Source organism: Rhinolophus hipposideros, assembly GCF_964194185.1.
Source record: "Rhinolophus hipposideros genome assembly, chromosome: 13".
NCBI lineage: Eukaryota > Metazoa > Chordata > Mammalia > Chiroptera > Rhinolophidae > Rhinolophus > Rhinolophus hipposideros.
In genome coordinates this window covers 48,343,653-48,366,054 of record NC_138059.1, presented here as the reverse complement: position 1 = coordinate 48,366,054, position 22,402 = coordinate 48,343,653, and the positions used below count along the sequence as shown (strand labels likewise).

The window sequence follows — 22,402 nt, the reverse complement described above, 5'->3', positions numbered from 1 at the left end:
ACACCCACGGAAAGAGGGCTCTAAGAGTCAGGAGGACTCGGCACAGGGCTGGTGTAGCTACTCTCAGGGTGCATTTGTGCAGGAAAGGACAGAAACTGCACGGTCTCTCTGAAAACTGTCATCCAGACCCCTCAGCCCCTCGCATTTAAATCTACAGTCCCAAATTCACTCTGGGCACCAGGTGAGCAGCGCTGCCTGCGCAATAAGCAGGGAACTCTTTGGTACAGCAGAGGACAACCTAGAGATTACTTGGTGGGCTTAAGCCAAGACTGGTGCTGCTTCCTGTTTTGCTTTGCTTGTTTTCTTTTTTTGTTTGTTTGTGTTCTGCTTGTTTTGATTTGCTTTGTTCTGTCTTTATTTCTTTGATATCTTTGCCTATTTTGAGTGGGGATTGTTGGTTGTATTTTACATGTGAATGTACTTGATTTGTTTTCTTTGTCATTGTTGTTGTTGTTGTACTTGGTAAGTTGATTTGTGCTGAAACTGCCCTAACAGGGCCCAGCTAAAGAGGCACAAGATTCAACATATCCAGAAGCCAACTCTAGACCAAACCAGAGTACTAGCGGGTTTGACCTACAAGTCACATACCCAGAGGGAATTCTCTAAAGGCACAAGAGCCCATAGAGGCCAAACCTCATTTAAGTGGCCAACCCTCACACAGCAGAACACCGTGCGGTGGGCAGAGCCAAGTCTCATAATAGACGGCCTAGGAGTTAAACCCACCTACTCACAAGCAAAAAGCATATAAAGTTCTTTTTGAACAGGACAATATACTAAACACACGAGCCACCTTTGGAGCACATGCAGAGGAGAAGAACGAAGTAGTCCAAGTCAAATATAAAGGACACATACTACATAAGATAACCCAGCAAGAACTAAGAGCTCTAGGGGATCTTCCTAATACATCAAAGCAAACACAGAGAGTCAGTCAGAATGGGGAGACAAAGAAACATGTCCCAAATAAAAGAACAGAAGAAACCTCCACAACTGGAACCAAATGAAGCAGAGGTAACCAACCTGTCAAGACAGAGTTCAGAACACTGGTGATAAGAATGTTTAAGGAGCTTAGAGAAGACATAAAGAAGGATATAGAAATCATAAAGAACAACCAGTTAGAACTACAAAAGGATGTAGAAATCTTAACGAACAACCAGCTAGAAATAAAGAACACAATTACCGAAATTAAGAACTCACTTAAAGAATGACCAGCAGGTTAGATGAAGCAGAGGATCGAATCAGCGACTTAGAAGACAAGTTAGCAGAGATCACTCAAACTGAACAACAGAAAGAAAAAAAGAATAAAAAACAATGAAGATGGGTTAAGAGACCTCTGGGATAACATCAAGCGCAACAACATGCGCATCATAGGAATACCAGAAGGCGAAGAGAAGAAGCAAGGGATTGAGAACATATTTGAGGTAATAATGTCCGAAAACTTCCCTAACCTGATGAAGGAAACCAACATACAAGCCCAGGAAGTGCAGAGAGTTCCAACCAGGATAAACCCAAACAGGCCCACACCAAGACACATTATAGTTAAAATGGCAAAGCTTAAAGACAAAGAGAGAATCTTGAAAGCAGCAAGAGAAAGGCAGAAGGTTACATACAAGGGAACTCCCATAAGACTATCAAATGACTTTTCTACAGAAACATTGAAGGCCAGGAGGGAATGGCAGGAGATACTCAAAGTGATGGAACACAAAGGCCTACAACCTAGATTGCTTTATCCAGCAAGGCTATCATTTAAAGTTGATGGAGAGATAAAGAGCTTCCCAGAAAAGAATAACTGAAAGAATTTATTACAACCAAGCCAGCATTGCAAGAAATACTAAAAGGACTTCTGTAAATAGAAGAAAGATGAAAACAATTTACTACAAATTTAAAAATGGCAATAACTATGTACCTACCAATTATCACTATAAATGTAAAAGGATTAAACGCTCCAATCAAGAGACATAGGGTGGCTGAGTGGATAAGGAAGCAAGACCCTTGTATATGCTGTATACAAAAGACTCATTTCAGATCAAAAGACACACACAGGCTGAAAGTGAAGGGTTGGAGTAACATATTTCATGCAAATGGAAGCAAAAAAAAAGCTGGAGTTGCAATACTTATATCTGACAAAATAGACTTTAAAATGAAGAACATATTAAAAGACAAAGATGGGCACTATATAATAATAAAGGGATCAATCCGACAAGAGGACATAACCCTAGTAAACATCTATGCACCTAACATAGGAGCACCTAAATATATAAAACAGGTACTGATGGACATAAAGACAGAGATCAACAGCAACACTATCATAGTAGGGGACTTCAACACACCTCTGACAACAAGGGACAGGTCCTCCAGACAGAAAATCAATATGGAAACAACAGCCTTAAATGATACTTTGGAGCAGTTGGATTTAATTGATATTTTCAGAGCATTTCACCCCAATGCTGCAGAATACACGTTCTTCTCAAGTGCACATGGAACATTTTCTAAGATAGATCATATGTTAGAACACAAAACAAGCCTTGAGAAATTTAAGAAAATTGAAATCATACCAATTGTCTTCTCTGACCACAGTGCTATGAAATTGGAAATGAACCACAGGGGAAAAAAACCAGGAAGATACACCAATTCATGGAGGCTGAATAACATGTTGCTAAATAATGAATGGGTCAAGCAGCAGATCAAAGAAAAAATCAAAAGATATCTTGAGACAAATGAGAATGAGAACACGACGACCCAAAATCTATGGGATGCTGCGAAAGCAGTCCTAAGAGGGAAGTTCATAGCACTGCAGGCCTACCTAAAGAAACAAGAAACATCACTAATTGACAGTTTATCTTCACACTTAAGGGATCTGGAAAAAGAACAGCAAAATAAACCCAAAGGGAGCACAAGGAAAGAGATAATAAGGATCAGAGCAGAAATGAATGAAATAGAAACCAGAAAAACAATACAAAAGATCAATGAATCCAAGACTTGGTTCTTAGAGAAGATAAACAAAATTGACAAACCTTTAGCCAGACTCATTAAAAAAAAGAGAGAGAGGACCCAAATTAATAAAATCAGAAATGAAAGAGGAAAAGTGACAACAGACACCACAGAAATACAAAAAAATTTAAGAAATTACTATGAGCAACTATATGCCAACAAATTTGACAACCTTGAAGAAATGGACAATTTTCTAGAGGCGCACAACCTTCCAAGGCTAACGCAAGAAGAAACAGAAAGCCTGAACAGTCTGATTACCACCAGGGAAATTGAATCAGTAATCAATAATCTCCCAACAAACAAAAGCCCTGGACCAGATGGCTTTACAGGTGAAGTTTTCAAAACGTTCAAAAAGAATTATCACCTATTCTCCTCAAGCTCTTCCAAAAAATCCAGAAGGAAGGAAGACTCCCAAAAACTTTTTATGAAGCCACTATCACCCTGATCCCAAAAGGAGACAAAGACACCACAAAAAAAGAAAACTACAGGCCGATATCTCTAATGAACATAGATGCAAAAATTCTCAACAAAATATTAGCAAACAGAATTCAGCAATGCATTAAAAAGATCATACACCATGATCAAGTGGGATTCATTTCTGGTATGCAGGGTTGGTTCAACATCCGCAAATCAATTAATGTGATACACCACATTAACAAAATGAAAAATAAAAATCACATGATCGTATCAATAGATGCAGAAAAAGCATTTGATAAAATACAGCAACCTTTTATGATAAAAACCCTTAAGAAAGTGGGAATAGAGGGATCATATCTTAACATAATAAAGGCCATATATGAGAAACCCACAGCTAACATCGTACTCAATGGGGAAAAGCTAAAACCATTCCCCCTAAGATCAGGAACAAGACAAGGTTGCCCACTTTCTCCACTTCTATTCAACATAGTGCTGGAAGTTGTAGTCACAGCAATCAGACAAGAGAAAGAAATAAAAGGGATCCAAATTGGTAAGGAGGAAGTAAAATTATCATTATATGCAGATGATATGATACTATATATAGAGAACCCTAAAGACTCCACCAAGAAACTATTAGAACTGATAGATGAATTTAGTAAAGTAGAAGGATATAAAATTAATATTCGGAAATCAGTTGCATTTGTATATACCAATGATAAAATAGCAGAGGGAGAAATTAAAAAAACAATTCCATTTACAATTGCTCCAAAGACTATAAAATATCTGGGAATAAATCTAACCAAAGATGTAAAAGATCTGTACTCAGAAAATTATACAACACTGAAGAAAGAAATGAAAGAACACATAAATAGATGGAAACACATTCCATGTTCATGGATAGGAAGAATTAATATAGTTAAAATGTCCATACTGCCTAAGGCAATATACATATTCAACGCAATTCCTATCAAACTACCAAGATCGTTTTTCACAGAAATAGAACATATAATCCTAAAATTTATATGGGACCATAAAACACCCCAGATAGCTTCAGCAATCTTGAGAAATAAGAACAAAGTGGGAGGTATAACGATACCTGATTTCAAACTATACTACAAGGCTACAGTAATCAAAACAGCATTGCACTGGCATAAAAATAGACACATAGATCAATGGAACAGAATAGAGAATCCAGACGTAAATCCATGCCTATATGCCCATCTAATCTACGACAATGGAAGCAAGATTGTACGATGGGGTAAAGACAGTCTGTTCAATAAGTGGTGTTGGGAAACCTGGACAGACACATGCAAGAAAATGAAGCTGGACCACCTCCTTACACCATATACAAAAACAAATTCAAAATGGCTTAAAGACTTAAATGTAAGATCTGAAACCATAAAATATCTAGAAGAAAATATAGGAAGAAACTTCATGGACATTACCCGGAGTAAGATTTGCACTGATATATCCCCTCGCGCGAGGGAAGTAAGAGAAAAAATAAACATGTGGGATTACATCAAACTAAAAAGTTTTTTCACAGCAAAGGAAACCATCAATAAAACAAAAAGGGATCCTACTGTATGGGAAAAGATATTTGCCAATGATATACCTGATAAGGGATTAATATCACAAATCTATAAAAAACTTACTCAACTCCAAAAAAACAAACAACCCAATTAAAAAATGGGCAGAGGACTTGAGGAGACATTTTTCTAAAAAGGACATACAGAAGGCAAGAAGACATATGAAGAAATGCTCAACCTCACTAACCATCAGAGAAATGCAAATAAAAACCACAATGAGATACCACCTCACTCCAGTCATAGTGGCTATCATCAATAAATTAACAAACAACAAATGCTGGCGTGGATGTGGAGAAAAGGGAACGCTAGTGCACTGTTGGTGGGATTGCAGATTAGTGCAGCCACTATGGAAAACAGTATGGAGGTATCTGAGGAATCTGAAAATGGAACTACTTTATGATCCAGTAATTCTACTCCTAGGCATCTACCCGGAGAAATCCAAAACTCCAATTCAAAAATCTGTATGCACTCCTATGTTTATTGCAGCACTTTACACAATAGCCAAGACATGGAAACAACCGAAATGCCCATCGGTAGATGACTGGATTAAGAAGCTGTGGTACATTTATACAATGGAGTATTACGCAGCCATAAAGAAGAAAGAAATCTTATCATTTGCAGCAACATGGATGGATCTAGAGAACATTATGTTACGTGAAATAAGTCAGAAAGAGAAAGACAAGTACCATATGATCTTACTTATATATGGAATCTAAAGAAAAGACTATGTGAATGAACTAATCAGAAACAGTTTTGGGGACACAAAGAAAAAAACCGAGAGTTGTTAGATGGGTGTGTGGGGGGGGTGGGGATAAGGGGAAATGTGAAGGGATTTGGAAGCAGCTGGTAACCACAAGATGGCCTCAGGGTTTTTTTTGAAAATTAATTTGGGGAAGGTATTCAATAATATTGTAAAGATTTTGTTGGGTATCCGATGGACATGAGTCCTATTTGGGAGACCACCTCAAGGATACTGTGGATATATGATCATGGCATTGTACACCAGAAGCTAAACATTAATGAATGCCAACTATAATTTTATATATGTAATGTGATGGTTCAGTGTGAGGTCAGAGGGATAGTGGATGGGGGGAGGGGGGTGCACAGTGTGAGGGATATAAATGATGAACTTCTAAGTATTACCTTGTCTTGTACACCTGAAACTAATAATTAATAAAAAAAAAAAAAAACACCAAAAAAAAAAAACTTCTCCTTAGTCCCTCTCCCCAGCCCTAGGCAACCATTAATTTACTTTCATCTCTGTGGATTTGCCTTTCTGGATATTTCATTTAAATGAGATCATACAATATGTGGTATTTTGTGACCAGCTTTTTTTACTTAGTTTATTTTCAAGGTTCATCCATATTGTATCCTGTATAAGAACTTCATTCTGTTTTTTGTCCAATAGCATTCCATTATGTGAATATACCACATTTTGTTTATCCATTTATTTACTTTTTGACTGCTAAGAATTATACTGATATGAACATTTGTGTACAAGTTTTTGTGTGGATATATGTCATTTCTCTTGGATACTTAGTGTAGAAAATTAAAGACAAAAATGAAATCCTGAAATAAGCCAGAGGATTGAGGCAACAACTTACTTATAGTGGAATACAAATTAGAATTACAGCTGATCTCTTATCAGAAAATATGAAAGCAAGGAGAGAGTGATGTGAAATATTTAGAGTGTTAAAAGAGAAAACTATCAAATTAGAATTCTATATTATATGAAATTATTCTAGGTGGAGAAATAAAAATGTTATCAGATACATGACAACAGAGAATGCCTTAACAGAGCCCTGTGCTGCAAGAAATGTTATAAGAATTTCTTTAGGGGTTAAGGAAATGATATGTCAGAAACTCAGATATAAGGAAAGCAAGGACTAAAGGAGTGAATAAAAGTATTTTATTTGTCTTATTCTTAATTGATTGGAAATATAATGTTTAATTTAAAATAGTAATAGTAACAATATCTGAGGTCATTAAAAAGTATAGATAAGTTACATGAATGACAGCAATGTTGTGAATAAATTAGGAATGTTCCATTATAAGTTAACTGAATTGTGCATGAAATAGTAGTGGGCTACTTAAAAGAGTCTGCAGATTAATTAAAAGTCATTTGGAATATTGCTAATTGTTTTTCATGTATAGTTCACACAAAAAGAAGAGATAATGGACTCAAAAAAAAAGCTTAATTTAAACAAAGGAAGTCAAAAAAGAATTGGGATGAGTGGGTTGGAGGGGGTGGGGGAGCTACAAAAAACAAATGCAACAAATAGAAAAGAGTTATAAACATGTTGGATATTCATTCAGCTATTATCAATAATCACTTTATGTTTAAATGCTCCACATATATAAATTAAAACACAGAGATTGCTAAGGAGATATAGAAGACCCAATTACAAATTCTACAAAATAATAATAATAATAATAATAATAATAATAATAATAATAATAATGTAAAGACATTCATAAGTTTAAGGTAAAGACATAAAGAAAAGGCATAGAAAAAAGAACTGACAAGAAAGTTTGCAAACTCATCCTAGAAAGAGTGCTATATATCTCATTGCTGAATATCATTAAAGTGACCTTCCAAGTACTCTCCTTGGGAAGCTATGCACTGATGCCAGTGCTTAGTCCACCCTTCAAAGCAATTTTGGAACTCTTTCTGGAATGGCCATTAGAGCTGTCATTGTATTACCCTTGATGTCCTGAATGTCATCATGTCTCCCTTTCAATATTTCCTTTATCTTTGGGTAAAGAAAGAAGTCATTGGGGACCAGATCAGATGAGTAGGGAGAGTGTTCCAATACAGTTATTTGTTTACTGGCTAAAAACTCCCTCAGAGACAGTGCTGTGTGAGCTGGTTGTAGTGATGCAAGAGCCATGAATTGCTGGCGAAAAGTTCAGGTCATCTAACTTTTTCACGGAGCTTTTTAAGCATTTCCAAATAGTAAACTTGGGTAACTGTTTGTCCATTTGATACAAATTTGTAATAAATAATCCCTCTGATATCAAAAAGAGTTAGCAACATTGTTGCAACAAGTTTGCTAACTTAGTTGTCTGACCTCATATACTGATCTAAAACAACCTAGGAACAGACTATCAAAATATATGAGGCAAATGCTGATGAAACCAAAAGAAAAAAGAGTCATATTGTTTATTATATTTGTATACTTTAACAGAACTTTCAAGAATTGATAGTTCAATGAGGTAGAAATTTAGTAAAGATATATTTGAACTAAACAGTACTACCTTTCAAATTTATATAATAGACTGTTACTGAATACTCCATCCAAAGACAGCAAAATGTATATTCTTCCCAAGCTAATATGGAAAATTCACAAAGATATACCAGATTCTAGGTCACTAAAAAACAAAGCTCAACAAATTTAAAAGAATAAAAATCATACAAACTATGTTCTCAGACAACAAGAAATTTAAAGTTAGAAATCAGTAACAGAGATAGCTGGAAAATCCCCTAAATGTTAGGAGATAAAAAATACCTTTCTATATAATGCATGAGTCAAAGAAAAACTCTGAAGAGAAATTTAAGAATATTATGAACTAACCAAAAATAAAACGTAATTTTTCAAAATTTGTGGAATGCAGTGACGGCAATACTTGCAAAGAAATTTATACAATTAAATGCATATATTAATAAAAAAAGATTAATTTAAAATCAATGATCTAAGGTTTCACTATAGGAAATAAGAAAAATGAAGCAATCCAATCCTAAAACATTAAGAGGAAAACAAATAATAAAAATACAGAGGAAATAAAAGAAATGAAAAATAAACCAAAATGATAGAGAAATATCAATAAAACTAAACACATATTCTTTGAAATGATAAATAAAATTGATAAACCTTTAGCCAAACTAACCACGAAATAAAAGAAGATAAAAATTACCAATATCACAAATAAAAGAGGGGTCATCCCTATAGATCCCATGGACATTTAAAAAAAGGTTCGTAATGAAATACTGTGAACAACTCTATGCTGACAATTTTGATAACTTGGATGATATGGATGAATTCTTTGAGAGACACAAAGACTAAAACTCCCACAAAGACAAACAGATTTTATGAAATGGCCTATATATTTTAAAGAAATTTAATAGGTATAGATTACAAAATTGCAAATTGGTTACAATAGGTAATCAATAAAGATTACAATATTTTTTTTTTAAATTGCATAACCGTGAAAGATTATGCCAAGTCTCCACAATCTTGTCTAGAATATAGAGGTAGAGGCATCACTTTGCAATACATTCTTTTTTTTAATTCCTAACTATTTTTGTAATAAATTTATTGGGTGACGTTGGCTAATAAAATTATATAGGTTACAAGTGTACAATTCTATAATACATCATCTATATTATTGCATTGTGTACTCACCACCTAGTATAAATTTTCCTTCCATCACCATATATTTGGCCCCTTTACCTTCTTCTACCACCCTCCACTCCCTTTACCCGCTGGGAACCAGTAAACTATTGTCTGTGTCTATGAGTTTTTGCTTGTTTGTCTTGTTCCTTTGTTGCTTTCAGTTTTATATCCCACATATGAGTCAACTCATACAGTTCTCGACTTTCTCTGTTTGTGTAAATCATTCTTTGATGCTTGCTTTTCTTAGTAACAAAACTAATTTTAAAAAATTACAGAAAAAGGAAATTAAAACCGATATCTCACGAATAAAGAGGCAATGATCTTCAAAAATTATTAGCATATCAAATACAACAATGTATAAAAGGAATTATACACACCACATCCAAATTGGGTTTATAGCAGGTAAGCAAGGATGATTCAATATTTTAAATTCAATCAGTGTAATCAACCACATCAAAAGGCTAAAGAACAGAGATATATGTTCACATCAATTGACACAAGACAAGCATTTGAAAGAACCCAACATACATCTATGATTAAAACTCTCTGCAAACTGAGAATATATGGGAAATTCTCAACTTGGTAAAGAACATCTACAAAAACCTAACTAACATCTTACTTAATGGTGAGAAAGAAGACCCCTTCCCACTGAGACAAGGAACAAAGCAAGGATGTACTTTCTCACAATGGCAATTCAAATTGTATCGGAAGTCCTGGCTAGTGCAATATAACAATAACAAAAAGGAAATAAAAGATACATAGATTGGAAAAGAGGAAATAAAGTCATCTTTACTCACAGATGATATTATTATCTGTGTAGAAAATCCCAAAGAATCTACTAAAATCAACAATAACAATAGCAGACGATTCCTGGAACTAATAGAGATTTTTTTTTAATGGAGCAGGATAGATATTTACTATACAAAAATGAATTGATTTCCCATTTGCCAGCAATCACTAATTGAAATTTGAAGTTAAAAAAGCAATACCTTTTACTATAATACCTAAGAATTGAAATACTTAGGTTTAAATCTAACAAAATATGTGAGTATATAGCATTATAATGTGCAAATCTAGAAAACTCTGAAGATACAAAAAAGACAAAATAATCTACGCTCACGCATTTATAAAATTCAATATTGTTTAGCAGTTGATTTTCCCAAATTGATCAATCAATTTAATAAACCACTATCAAAATCCTAAACTCTATTTGGCAGATATCTAAAACTGATTCTAAAGTTTATATGGAAAAGAAAAATACTTAGAATAGCTAATAAAATACTGAGGAAGAAGAACAAAGTTAGAGAGCATACTCTTCCTGATTTCAAGACTTACCATATAGCTGCAATAATCATGTCAGCATGCTATTGGCAAAGCAACACACATACTGGTTAATAGACGAGAATAAAAAGATCAGATATAGCTTCTCACAAATATAGTCAACTCATCAACAAAGGAGCAAATATAATGCAATGGAAATGAATAATCTTTTGACAAATGTGCTGGAGCAAACAGAAAGCTGTATGCCAAAAAGAAAATAATTATAATAATATAATAACAATAATAATAATAATAATAACTTAGAAACAGATTTCACAAAATTTCACAAAAATTAGCTCAAAATCATTCTTAGAAGTAAATGTAAATTTCAATATTATAAAAATTCTAGAAGGAAACCAAGGAGATTATCCAATGAACTTGGGTTTGGTGATAAGTTTTACATGCAACAGAAAAAGCCTAATTTATGAAAGAAAAAAATTGATACCTTGGACTTTTTTAAAATTAAAAACTTTTGTTCTAAAAAATACATTTTAAACAAAATTAAAAGGCAGCTCACCCACATATAGGGAGAAAATAATTTTAAAACATATATTTGATGTTGTATCAAATATATACAAAGAGCTATAAACATGGAATTTAGCAATCAACAAACAAACCAATTAAAATGGGTAAATTATATGAAAACATATATCACCAAAAAATATGTGGACAAATAATCATATGACAAAATGCCCAACATCACTGTCATTGAGGAATTATAAATGAAAATAGCAATGAGATATAACTATACACCTGTTAACATGGTTAAATTCCAAAATCCTGACAATACCAATTGCTGGGAGAATATAGAGTAACGGCAACTCTCCTTCATTACTGGTGGCTATACAAAATGGTACAGATATTTTGGAAGAATTTGGCAGTTTCTTACAAACTAAACCTAGTCTTAACCATATATTCTAGCAATCACCATCCAAGGTCATATTCAATTGATTTGAAAACTTATGTCCACACAAAAACCAGTCTGAAAATATTTATTGCAGCTTTATTCATAATTGCAAGAATGATATTATTCAATAGATGAATGGATAAACAAACCGCAGTGTAGTTGTTCAATATTCCATGAGCAATGGAATATTATTCAGTGCTCAGAAACAAATGAGCTATCAAGCCACTATAAGCACTATCAAGCCACTAAAAGACACTTAAATGCACATTGCTAAATGAAAGAAGCCAATGTGACAATGCTACATTCTCTATGATTCCAATTATATGACAGCTTGGTAAAGGCAAACTTATACAGACCATGAAATGGTCATTTCCAGAGGACTGTGGTATGGGGAGGAATTGGGGAGGAAGAGATGAAGAGAAATGTTTAGGGCAGTGACACTATTCTATATGATATTGTAATGGTAGATACATGATACTATGCACTTGTCAGAACCCACAGAATTTGCAGCCAAAACGAAGTGAGACTTAATCTATGCAAATCTTTTAAAAAATCATTTAGGAGGTTGGGGAATATCATAATGGAATGCAGAATGTGTCAGGAGAACCTACTTGTATTACAAATATTTGAAACAATTTCACTGAAGTGTTTGAGGTAGTGGTAATGACTTACGCAACTTTGGAAATGAATGAAATTTGTAAGACTGAAAGAAAAAAATGAACTGTACATAAAACTTTTACTTGGGGCCATCCCAGTAGCTCAGGTGATTGGAGCGCAGTGCTCTTAACACCAAGGTCGCCAGTTTGATTCCTACATGGGCCAGTGTACTGTGCCCTCTACAGCTGAGATTGTGAACAACGGTTCTCCCTACAGTTGGGCTGCCCTGGGCTGCGACTGGGCTGTTGTGTGTTTAGTGTGCTGCCATGAGCAGCCGGTGACCAGCGTGAGTGGCCAGTAGCCACTGTGAGCGGCCGACAGCAGGCAAGAGCTGCCAAGAGCTGCTGTGAGTGGCCAACGATGACCTGCGACCAACTGCCTCAGCCCTGGGGAGCGCAAGGCTCATAATACCAGCATGGTCCAGGGAGCTATGTCCTGCACAACTAGAATGAGAAACAACAACTTGAACTGGAGTTGGGGGGTGGAGGAGGGAGGATGAGGCAGAGAAAGGGGAAAAAATTAAAAATACACAAAAAAACCTTTTACTTAATAAACTTTTTCTCATTGGGGAATGGGTTAACAATTTTGACACTGCTGTACATGTGTTTTGGATTTGAACAATTAACTAAATAGATGTCAGATGGTATAACTATCTGTTGAAGTGGGAGGTTACAGATAAGCAGAAGGAGGAAGCTGGAATGATTGATGTGATAATGGATGAAGTTGAAGACAGCCATATAAACTTAATATTTAGCATGATATAAATATACATGGTTTCATACATAAATGTGTGTGAATAGATATGTATATATGAACGAGTGTATATACATACAACATTTCCTGTTGTATCAGCTGAGAGGGCCTAGAAGACACTGCTACTCTAGTAGCATTGAGCACACCTAGCACCCAGATTTTAGTTTATAATATGTTCTCTAATAAAAGGAAATGGGATCTCTATGAGAAAGAGCTGATTCTTGGACTGGCAGGATATATACAAGATGAGCCTGAAAATTTTTGTAGTGCTGGAAACCAAGGAAGAGCGTAAAAAAAAAAAAATCAAGGGCAGTACATATTTCAAAGCAACACTGAAACCGACTGAAAGAACTCCCGATAGCCAAAGATGGAACCATGTGAGCAATAAAATAAATAAAATAGCATAGACTTTTAAACTGTTTAATTTATATGATGATTTCTTCCATCTCTCTATAAATATTTGAGTATTAAGTCCTTTTTTCCCCTTGAACCTTGTGTTGTCTCTTTCTTTCATTTTTTTTCTTTCTGTTTTAACCTTTATCTTTGATGTGGATGATTTTATTCAAATACTGGTAATCCTATGGTATCAGCCAATATTTACAAGTGAGACATTAAAAAGCAAATTGATGGCTTTGGATAGAGGATACATGGTTTATCCACCACTGAGCTCTACTGCGGAGTTATTACTAGTGGGAACCCAGCCTGCAGAGTTCAAATGTATTATTGTATAATTTGTGGTCTACTTCTCTTAAATCAGTTTCACTAAAGAAGAATCTTCTAACATCCACTCTTAGTGGAAAAAAACAAAACAAAACAAACAAAAACCTGCTGCCTGTGTTCTGAGAGTTGAAAGAAGGGCAAAGGCCCAGAAACTTACTATTCAGAATATATCTCTTCCTTCATTTTAGTAGGAACCTCACCCACGTTCTCTGATGTTCCTGGGGCCAAATTCTCGGACTCTAGTAGAATTCTAATTCAATCTCCTATTCTTAGCTACAGGTTCTCAACTGTCCCTTTTAATATCCCAGCTAGTTCAGATTCCTATCTGAGTTCTGTAATGAATGTTTACTAGACATTAGCATTTGCTTCAGCTTTCCCAGACCTTCTAGGACAGTTACCACTGAAATAAAAATATGCTTTCCAGTTTCAAAATATTTACCAACAACACAGTTTATTGTCATATAATAGAGTTTCAGGAGAGAAGACAATTAAAAACATCTAATCTAACTCCAAATCTCTGAATTAACTTGCTCAGGATTGAACATTTACCACTTTGGAAGGTGGCTTACTCCGCCCAGGAAGCTATAACAAAATACCACAGACTAGGTAGTTTATATACATCAGAAAATTTATTTCTTACAGTTCTGGAGACTGGAAATTTAAGATCAGTATGCCAGAGTGTTTAGGGGAAGACAATTCTTCTATATTCATGTGAGGGAAGTGACCAGGGAGCTCTTTGGGGAGAACTTCTTTTATAAGAGCACTAATCCTATTCAAGAAGGTGGAACCTAAGCACATATCAAAGGCCCCAGTTCCTAATACCATCATGTTGGCATTAGGGTTTCTACATATGAATTTTGGGGAGGCACAGGCTTTCAGACCACAGTAGAAGGCATTAGATTTGTCTTTTTATGGGTACTCCTGAAAGGATCAAATATGCTATCTCCTATGCTATTTTGATAACGCAAACCAGGAACCCAAGGAGGTGTTCTGGGAGTTTGCTTGCATGTATGTCATTGGTACTACTGATTAAGGGAATAATAATTTCTATAGTACAAGTCTGTATCAGCTGCTTTAGGGATGCCAGACATCACAGCATACATATATAGGATATATAAAGCATACATTAAAAATAAGCATACGCATATAGGATATCTTTCTGCCTCAAACTACCGCAAAGAACCACTCCTTATCTGGGCGACCACAGATATAGGGATCTTTAACTAGATCTTGGGGTTGTTCTCTTTTTTTTGTGTGGTTTCCAGATTTCTGATCCAGGGAATCATGTCTATTGTCCAGATGACCTTCAGTAGTAGCTTATAGCATCATGAGATGTCTCACAACTACTACAGAACATACAACTCCAGAAGCTTCTTGGTAAGACTTCCAGTATTGCCCAGGTATAAATGTGAATTCTTTAAGGCTTCACACTAACACAGGACCATAATGAAGTTTGCACAACTCGGAGGATACAAGCTATTTTCTCTTCATGAATGAGAACTACCATCCTTGAGAGGGAGAAATGAATGTACAACCCTTATCTCATTTATTTTTATACCCATGATAAAAACATAGAATCTCAACCCTCACAGCCATGTATCCCCTGATATTTCTCAGTATGACCATATGCTCAGAAATTAGTCTTTCTGTTTATCCAATGCCTTATTCTCTCTCTCTCTCTCTCTCTCTCTCTCTCTCTCTCTCTCATCTCTCTCTCTCTTACTTTCATTCTTTCCTTCTCTCGCTCTCTCTCTCTCTCCCCCATCATCTCCCTCTAAGTGCCCAGAGTGGACAATAAAGAATCCCCCTTCTACAAAAGCCAAACCTTATAACTTCAACATAAAGTAACAACTATATTGTTGAAGGCTTCCTAAGTGTTAAGTTGATCAGAGACAGACGCAGATTTTCTAACAATATCAATGAACAGTGTAATTTAATAAAGGAAAAGTTATATGCACATGCACAAACAACATACAGTCATGCCCACCCAATTTGTTTCTGACTTTAAAACTTTATGTGAATCATTGACCTGGAATAAACAATGTGGTATATCAGCATACTGTTTTAAAAACATCCACATCCTCCGAGCTTCTTTTGCTTCTTTTGTTCCCATGTAAGTCCATTCTTAAATATTTAATTAACATCTCAGTCCCATGGAGGTGCAGTAGGTCTATTTGTTTAGGTAATTAATAGTGAGGACAAAAGGATCTAATCACTGTTGGACAGTGAAAGATTAAAATTAAATAAGAATATCAATACCTACATTTCAAAGCTGATGAAGTTAAACCTCTTAAAAAAATAAAAATTTATTGTAAAGGAACACATATAATTTGCAATACAATTCTACATTCCTTTTCTTTGAAACAGAATGAACATTATTAAGAAATGACATTATTAACAAGTTCCATCCTTTCATGCCATGCTAATCAGTTTAATCAAAGCTCCATCAGTTTGTCTAAGCATGCTGCCTGCCTCTGAAGGGAAAACTGCAAACATGATTCCATCTAACAGCATGTGGTTCTAAAGGAGAATGTACTTGTTTTTGTTCCCCGTAAGAGTTTAAAATCACTGTATTTCTGAAAAAAAAAAAAAGACTAATATTAAAATGTCTTTGCTTACATGGCAATATTTAAAATTAACATGAATCTGCAGAACAGAGTGCTCTGTGCTATGCTGTTCTCTCATTTGTCTAAAACACTGTTTTTCTCTCTACATATTCATTGGAAACTTAAGACTTAAATACTTATATTTTACATAAAGTTTGTCACAGAGTGGCAATAGGGTGGCCCAAGTAAGAAGACAAAGACAAGTGATGAATACAAGTGATTATCTCAAATGCTAATAATCAAGAACCCTCTCTAATATTAACTATTTGTAGAACTGTGGCTTTTTCACAGACACTCCAGGTTGCCTCTTTATGTATATAAAACGCATATATGTGAGGCATATATGTAAATATGTCAGAATAGGGTTTTCCAAATAGCTTTTAACAGAAGAGCAATGTATTAAAAACAAAACAAAACACACACAAATAAATAAGGGCTGTGAGAAGTAAAAGGCTTACATTTTTTTTCATTTTGTTTGACTCTTGAGTATAAACATTTAAACATAATTTTTCCTCTACCCCTTCCCATGTGAACTGATGCAGAAATTCAGCAAAGGTTCTATAAATAGTATTTAATCAACCATAACAAACATTTGCCAAAGAATCTAATACTGTCCTATTCCTTTCTGTATCATTTTTATGTAATCGTACCATCCCAAACAGAAGCTCCTCAACCTTCCAGCTTCTCTCAAATTGTAGTTTAGAGGCCACCTACAATGGAACCACTTGGGCTGGTTGTTAAAATCCAAATTCTTGGGCCCACCTAAACTGAGGCCAGCGCTTCAGATCTGCATATTTACCAACGTCCAAAAAAATAGCACAATAAAAAATGATGACCATTCTACCTAATACTAAACAGGTTTGCCTTGAGATTAAGGTCATTTAAATTTTCTCTCTCTCTCTCTCTCTCTCTCTCTCACTCTCTCTCTCTCTCTCTCTCTCTTTCTCACACACACACACAGACAGACACACACACACAGTCTTTATATCATCTTCCAGTTATTCCTGCTCCTATATGAGAATTTATAGGCATAAATTTTATTCTTTATAAATTCATAAACATTTGCAATAATGTAGAGATGATTTTCATGTAGAGATATACTTAGTGGACATCAGTTGGTAGGGATTGATAGAAAAATTGGGAAAACATAGCAAACCCCCCATACCCAGGTATTTCTTTGAAATACATTTTATCCTGGGAAGTACTCGCTGATCTGTTTTTAATATGAAACAAATAAACATAAAACAACACAACCACCAATTAAGAAATCAATAATTTTTTTTTATAAATCGGAATACCACAATGGACAAATGTCATATCTTTCTATTGAATAAAATGAATAGTTTTTAGCAATGTACTAAATCTTCATTTACACGTGGGGAAAATCATATTAGGAAAAAATAAAGAAAACTCACCACTTCTTCATGTCTGCATTTTCTCACATTAATTCCATTTATCTGCAATGAAAGCAAAACATAGTTTTATGTGGTATAATATGAAATGACTTTATGTTTTGGTTACATATAAAAGAGTAAAGGTAAAATGCATACCTGCAGAATTGCATCCCCGATAAAGAGCAGTCCTGAAAGTTCCGCTATGAATGGAAGAGGACAATTGTTATGCATCAACTATTTTCTTCATACAGATGAGTTTTTTAAATTAAATAATGTCAAAACTGATAAAAAGAAAAAAATATAAATGCTTGATATGGATATCGTGTTAAAAGACCCACAAAGAACAGAAATGCAACAATTCTATGACTCAGCCCAAATATTAAAACACAAGCTGAAATATTTCCATTTAGTTCTACCATTTTATATTTTACAGTAACTTAAAAAAAGAAAAAAGTCACTCTTCTGGATGAATGACTAAATTTTCTCATGTGCTTATAATTTTAAGGTATTTATGAAAAAGTTTAGATCTAAACATTCAATCCATCAGTCATAGAATCACCTCCAACTTTTTTTCTAAACATTAGATTGTCTCATAAATGTCAGTCATTGAAACAGTTACTTTACATCTTCATTGTTTTCCCCAGATAAAATTTTATAGGGAGGACTGAGTTAAATTTCATATGAGAACAGAAAATAATATATATTAAGATAGTTTACATTTGATGTGACTTGTTATCGTCATATATGTTTGTTGTCTGTTTGTTTAATGAAACTAAAGTTATGCAGTCCCTTGTTCATATAATCACATGCTCTGTTATCTTTCAGTTTTGCTCTTCCATGAGAGAAGTCTTTGCTCTTCCATGAGAGAAGTCTTTTCCTAATAAAGAGTCTAGACTCAGGAATCAGACTCATCCACTTAATGCCTGGTCATGTGGAAACCGGAACTAGTCAATCACATATTTATGATTCATAAGTATCATCTTATTCTTCAATAACATAACAATGACTTACAAAGAATGGCTACTGTATAATTCTCTTAACCCATTACCTCTTTGTTCCTTGGAGATTTTTGAAATGACAACTGGAATGTTATGTTCTGCTCCCCCCTGAAAAGAAAAAAAACATATATGTTTTTTTTTAATCTGAAAAAATAAAAATGCAGCATTCAGTTAGGAACTTGAGGCTATGAATAGTATATTAATGGAGATTAGATACAATTTAAATAAACTTGTGGAATTTTTTTACTAAGTAGATAGTGCTCTCAAGAAACTTATCTACCTGTTCAGAATTTCACTGTTACATCCAATAATTAATAATAGATGACTTGGAACGTTTTCATTTTTCTAATAAAAAATGATGAGTTAAATGGGTATTTTCTTCAATGTGGAACAGAGATGTCCATTATAGAAATTCCTATTTAGGGCTCCAAATACTTGATAATCATGTGTTTCCACTATATGCCTAAGTTGTTCTATGCAGGTGACAAAGCACAGCCCCTTTGCATGCTAAGTGACTAAAGAGACCTCTACCTGAACAAATCAATGAAATCAGAGTATGCATATGCATGATGTGGAAGGGATAGTCTGCATTTTTAAAATTAGCATTATATTTCTTTTCACGTGGAAACACATACTAAACAATTAATAAAATAAAATAAAATGGCAAGAATATTGCAGCACTGCTTTGTCTAATGAACAAAATGAGATATGAAAATCAAAACAAAAATAAGTTAGTTAAACTTATGTATAATGAAATAAAATAAATCCCTGAAATAACTGCATAAAAATTGTTTCTATATTACAAAGTTGAGATTGTTGAAAGCAATAATTGAAAAGTCAAATAAGTGCATGAATTATAAAAGGTCATGTGGAAAAGAAGTATAGCACTTTTAACATACGGTTGAAAAGATGATCTAAATTCCACTAGAGTTTATCTTCAGAATAAATAAACTTTCTATGCCTCCTTTTTGTAAGGAAAATAAATTATTTTACAATAGACATCTGTCCTCCATGAGTTTCTATTTTTAACACTGAATTACCAAAATACTTAAATAGTAGATAAGCAGTAGTTGTTGAGAAAAGTGGTGATATTCAACTTTTGCTTGGCAAGTAGTTCTTTCTACTTCTGGAATATTAAGAAGAGACATGAAAAATAAAATATAGAAAACTGTCTTACTCAAGTTGAAATTGAAACCCACTACTCAATTAACCTTTTCTATTTTCCACCAACCCAATATTCATCCACCCATCCTCACTAATTCAGTGAAGAAAGTCTCTGGCATAAGCTGCATTGGCTCCTAACTTTGCTTTTGCCTTTTAGTCTGTATGTCCCTAATGAGCACTGTCTAAGATAATCTCTCATCTGATCAAAAGGAGAGTGATTTTTGACTGATAGTGCAGTGGAAGTGAGTGCTTATTTAGCACACAGTAAAAACTAAAATAAATTAAAAGTAGCTATTATTCTAATGTAGTCTATCAATTAAGATTTATGAGTAAAATTATATGACATTAAATGGTAAAAAGGTTAGTATTAATCTATTCCAAGACTCTTAATATTTACTAGTTAGGATTCCAAATTCACAATCCCCTACATTCTGTTCTATTCTTTTACATCTTGCTTACCAGTTTCTAATCTATTTACTTTATTCATTTCTTACATTTATTATTTGTTTTCTTTCTCCTTCCTCCATCCCTAACTAGAATGCAAGTTACATGAAGGTATTGAATTTTTTTGGTAATCTGTTGTATCCATTGATGTAACCCTAGTGCGTGGGATGATGTTTTTCTTTTTATCATTGAAATGTTTGTGGAATAAGTGAGTGAACGAATAAATTAAGTCTAAGGCTTTGTCAGGCTTAAAATTGTTTGAATCTTCAAATACATTGCGGAATGATTTTTAGTAGAAGATAATATAACCACACATGAACTTCATTTCTTTAGCAAGCATTCTACTTTAATCCAAGCTTGCTTTGTTTAGCCTGATAGAACTACATAACTCACTTGCATTCTTTCCCGCAGATCCTCCTACTTGTGCTTATACTGTATGTCCATTCCTTTTAATCAGTAAGTCCTTAGGACATTAGATTCTGGTCAGCATCAAACTCACTTAAGAATAAAGCTTCAAGTTTATCAACCATGACCAAGATACAATAACCAAAGTTTGTACTAGAATAAGGTTTTAATAAAACAAAAACAACACCTTTGCTTCAGTTGTGTTTTAGCTCCAGACTCATGAAAACAGATCAGCCCCAAGGACCACATCCCCTTGGAACTGGACCAAATGCTATGACTGATACCAGGACCTGAAGCTATGATCAATCGCTCCCTGCCTTAACCCTGACCAATCAGTAGAGCCGATGACCCCAACTCCTATAGTAACCATGATTAATGGTTTTTCCTTTATATAACCTAGCTACATGAAGCCAAGAGGGAACCAGGTTTTTGAGAGCACTAGCTCACTTGTGTCTCTGGGCTTGACGCCAACTCCTTAACCTTTACTTTTTTTGCTGCAAACTCCTGCTCCTGTCTTTTTTAGCTTGGATCCACACAGGCAAATGGACCCTTTGAGTCTATGGTAACTAAAAAGGTGTACAATGAAATCAAATATTCGTGGTCACTGAGAGTTTCTAGAGATACTTGGAAATTGGAAAGATTTTTTAAGAATCCATCTCCATTTTTTAGAAGAAAAAGATGGTCAACTAAAATGAATCATCCATTGAAGAAGTTTTAAGTGATATAAAAAGAGGAAGCAAAGCCATCCAGATATTTTCATTCAGACATTTTAGAGTAAATGATGACATTGTTTATGTCACTCTTGCTGTATGGCTGTCATCAGAGTATTTTTCTGTAGCTGTTTTTGTTTTTCACAATTTTCTCTCCTTGCATTATTGAGTCCAAAGTTTATCTTAGTTCTTAGATTTTTAATGCAAGTAACCGTGAAAAGAGGGTGGGAAACCTCTCCCTGACCTCTGTCTAGAGAAAAGGCTGTTGAGATTGTAACTTTCTGAATGTCAGCTCAGTAATACCATTCTTCCCTTAACACTTAGATTTCTAATTATCTTTTAATGACAAGATATAACTAACCCTATTTTGTCAACACTTTTATTTTATATATAAAATTTCTCCTGAAATCTGAATGGTTTGTGCTCAAAGGTATTTTTTTGATTTTTTTTTTTTTTATTCAGACATTTGGAGCTCTGAGAAAAATTTTAAACTGTTTTAGGAAAATGACATTGTGATTAATTAGAAAAATTTAAGGCAACACTCAGGAGGTAAAAATTGTAACTTAAAATCACAGTACCTTCATTTATTAGATGAAATATGAGATTAATCCAACTCTATTGAAATTAATTAGATTTAGTTCTGGACTTAAATGGGAAAATTTGAGGTTTTCCCAGCAGGAATCTAATAATGTGACTCACCCTGTTTAAAACAGATGATAGATTTCCCCTGCACTTAGAATAAAAACCAGAATGCTAACCAATCTTCTGTCATGTGGCTTCATTTTTCTTTTGCAGCTTCATCCTGTACCTTCATCTCTCTGAGCACTGAGGGAGGTCAACATTTATTGCCCTGTCTTCCAGGAAAGCATTTTTCCGTTACTTTTAACTAGCTAAACTCCTACTCATATTTAACATTTCAGCTGAAGTGCCCCACTCCTT

At 34.3% G+C, this 22,402-nt stretch overlaps 1 protein-coding gene across 7 annotated transcripts in view; it reads right to left on the bottom strand.

Annotated features, from left to right (window-relative positions):
• Positions 1-22,402, bottom strand: part of SNTG1 (syntrophin gamma 1) — an 894,682-nt gene that overhangs the window by 394,916 nt on the left and 477,364 nt on the right. For all 7 annotated transcript variants that reach the window (XM_081070081.1, XM_081070082.1, XM_081070080.1 and 4 more), the window contains 3 exons: positions 18,791-18,848; positions 17,899-17,942; positions 17,764-17,805 (listed from right to left, as the gene is read on the bottom strand). In XM_081070081.1, coding sequence (XP_080926207.1) covers positions 17,764-17,805; positions 17,899-17,942; positions 18,791-18,848 — 144 coding nt within the window. The remainder of the gene's footprint in view (positions 1-17,763; positions 17,806-17,898; positions 17,943-18,790; positions 18,849-22,402) is intronic.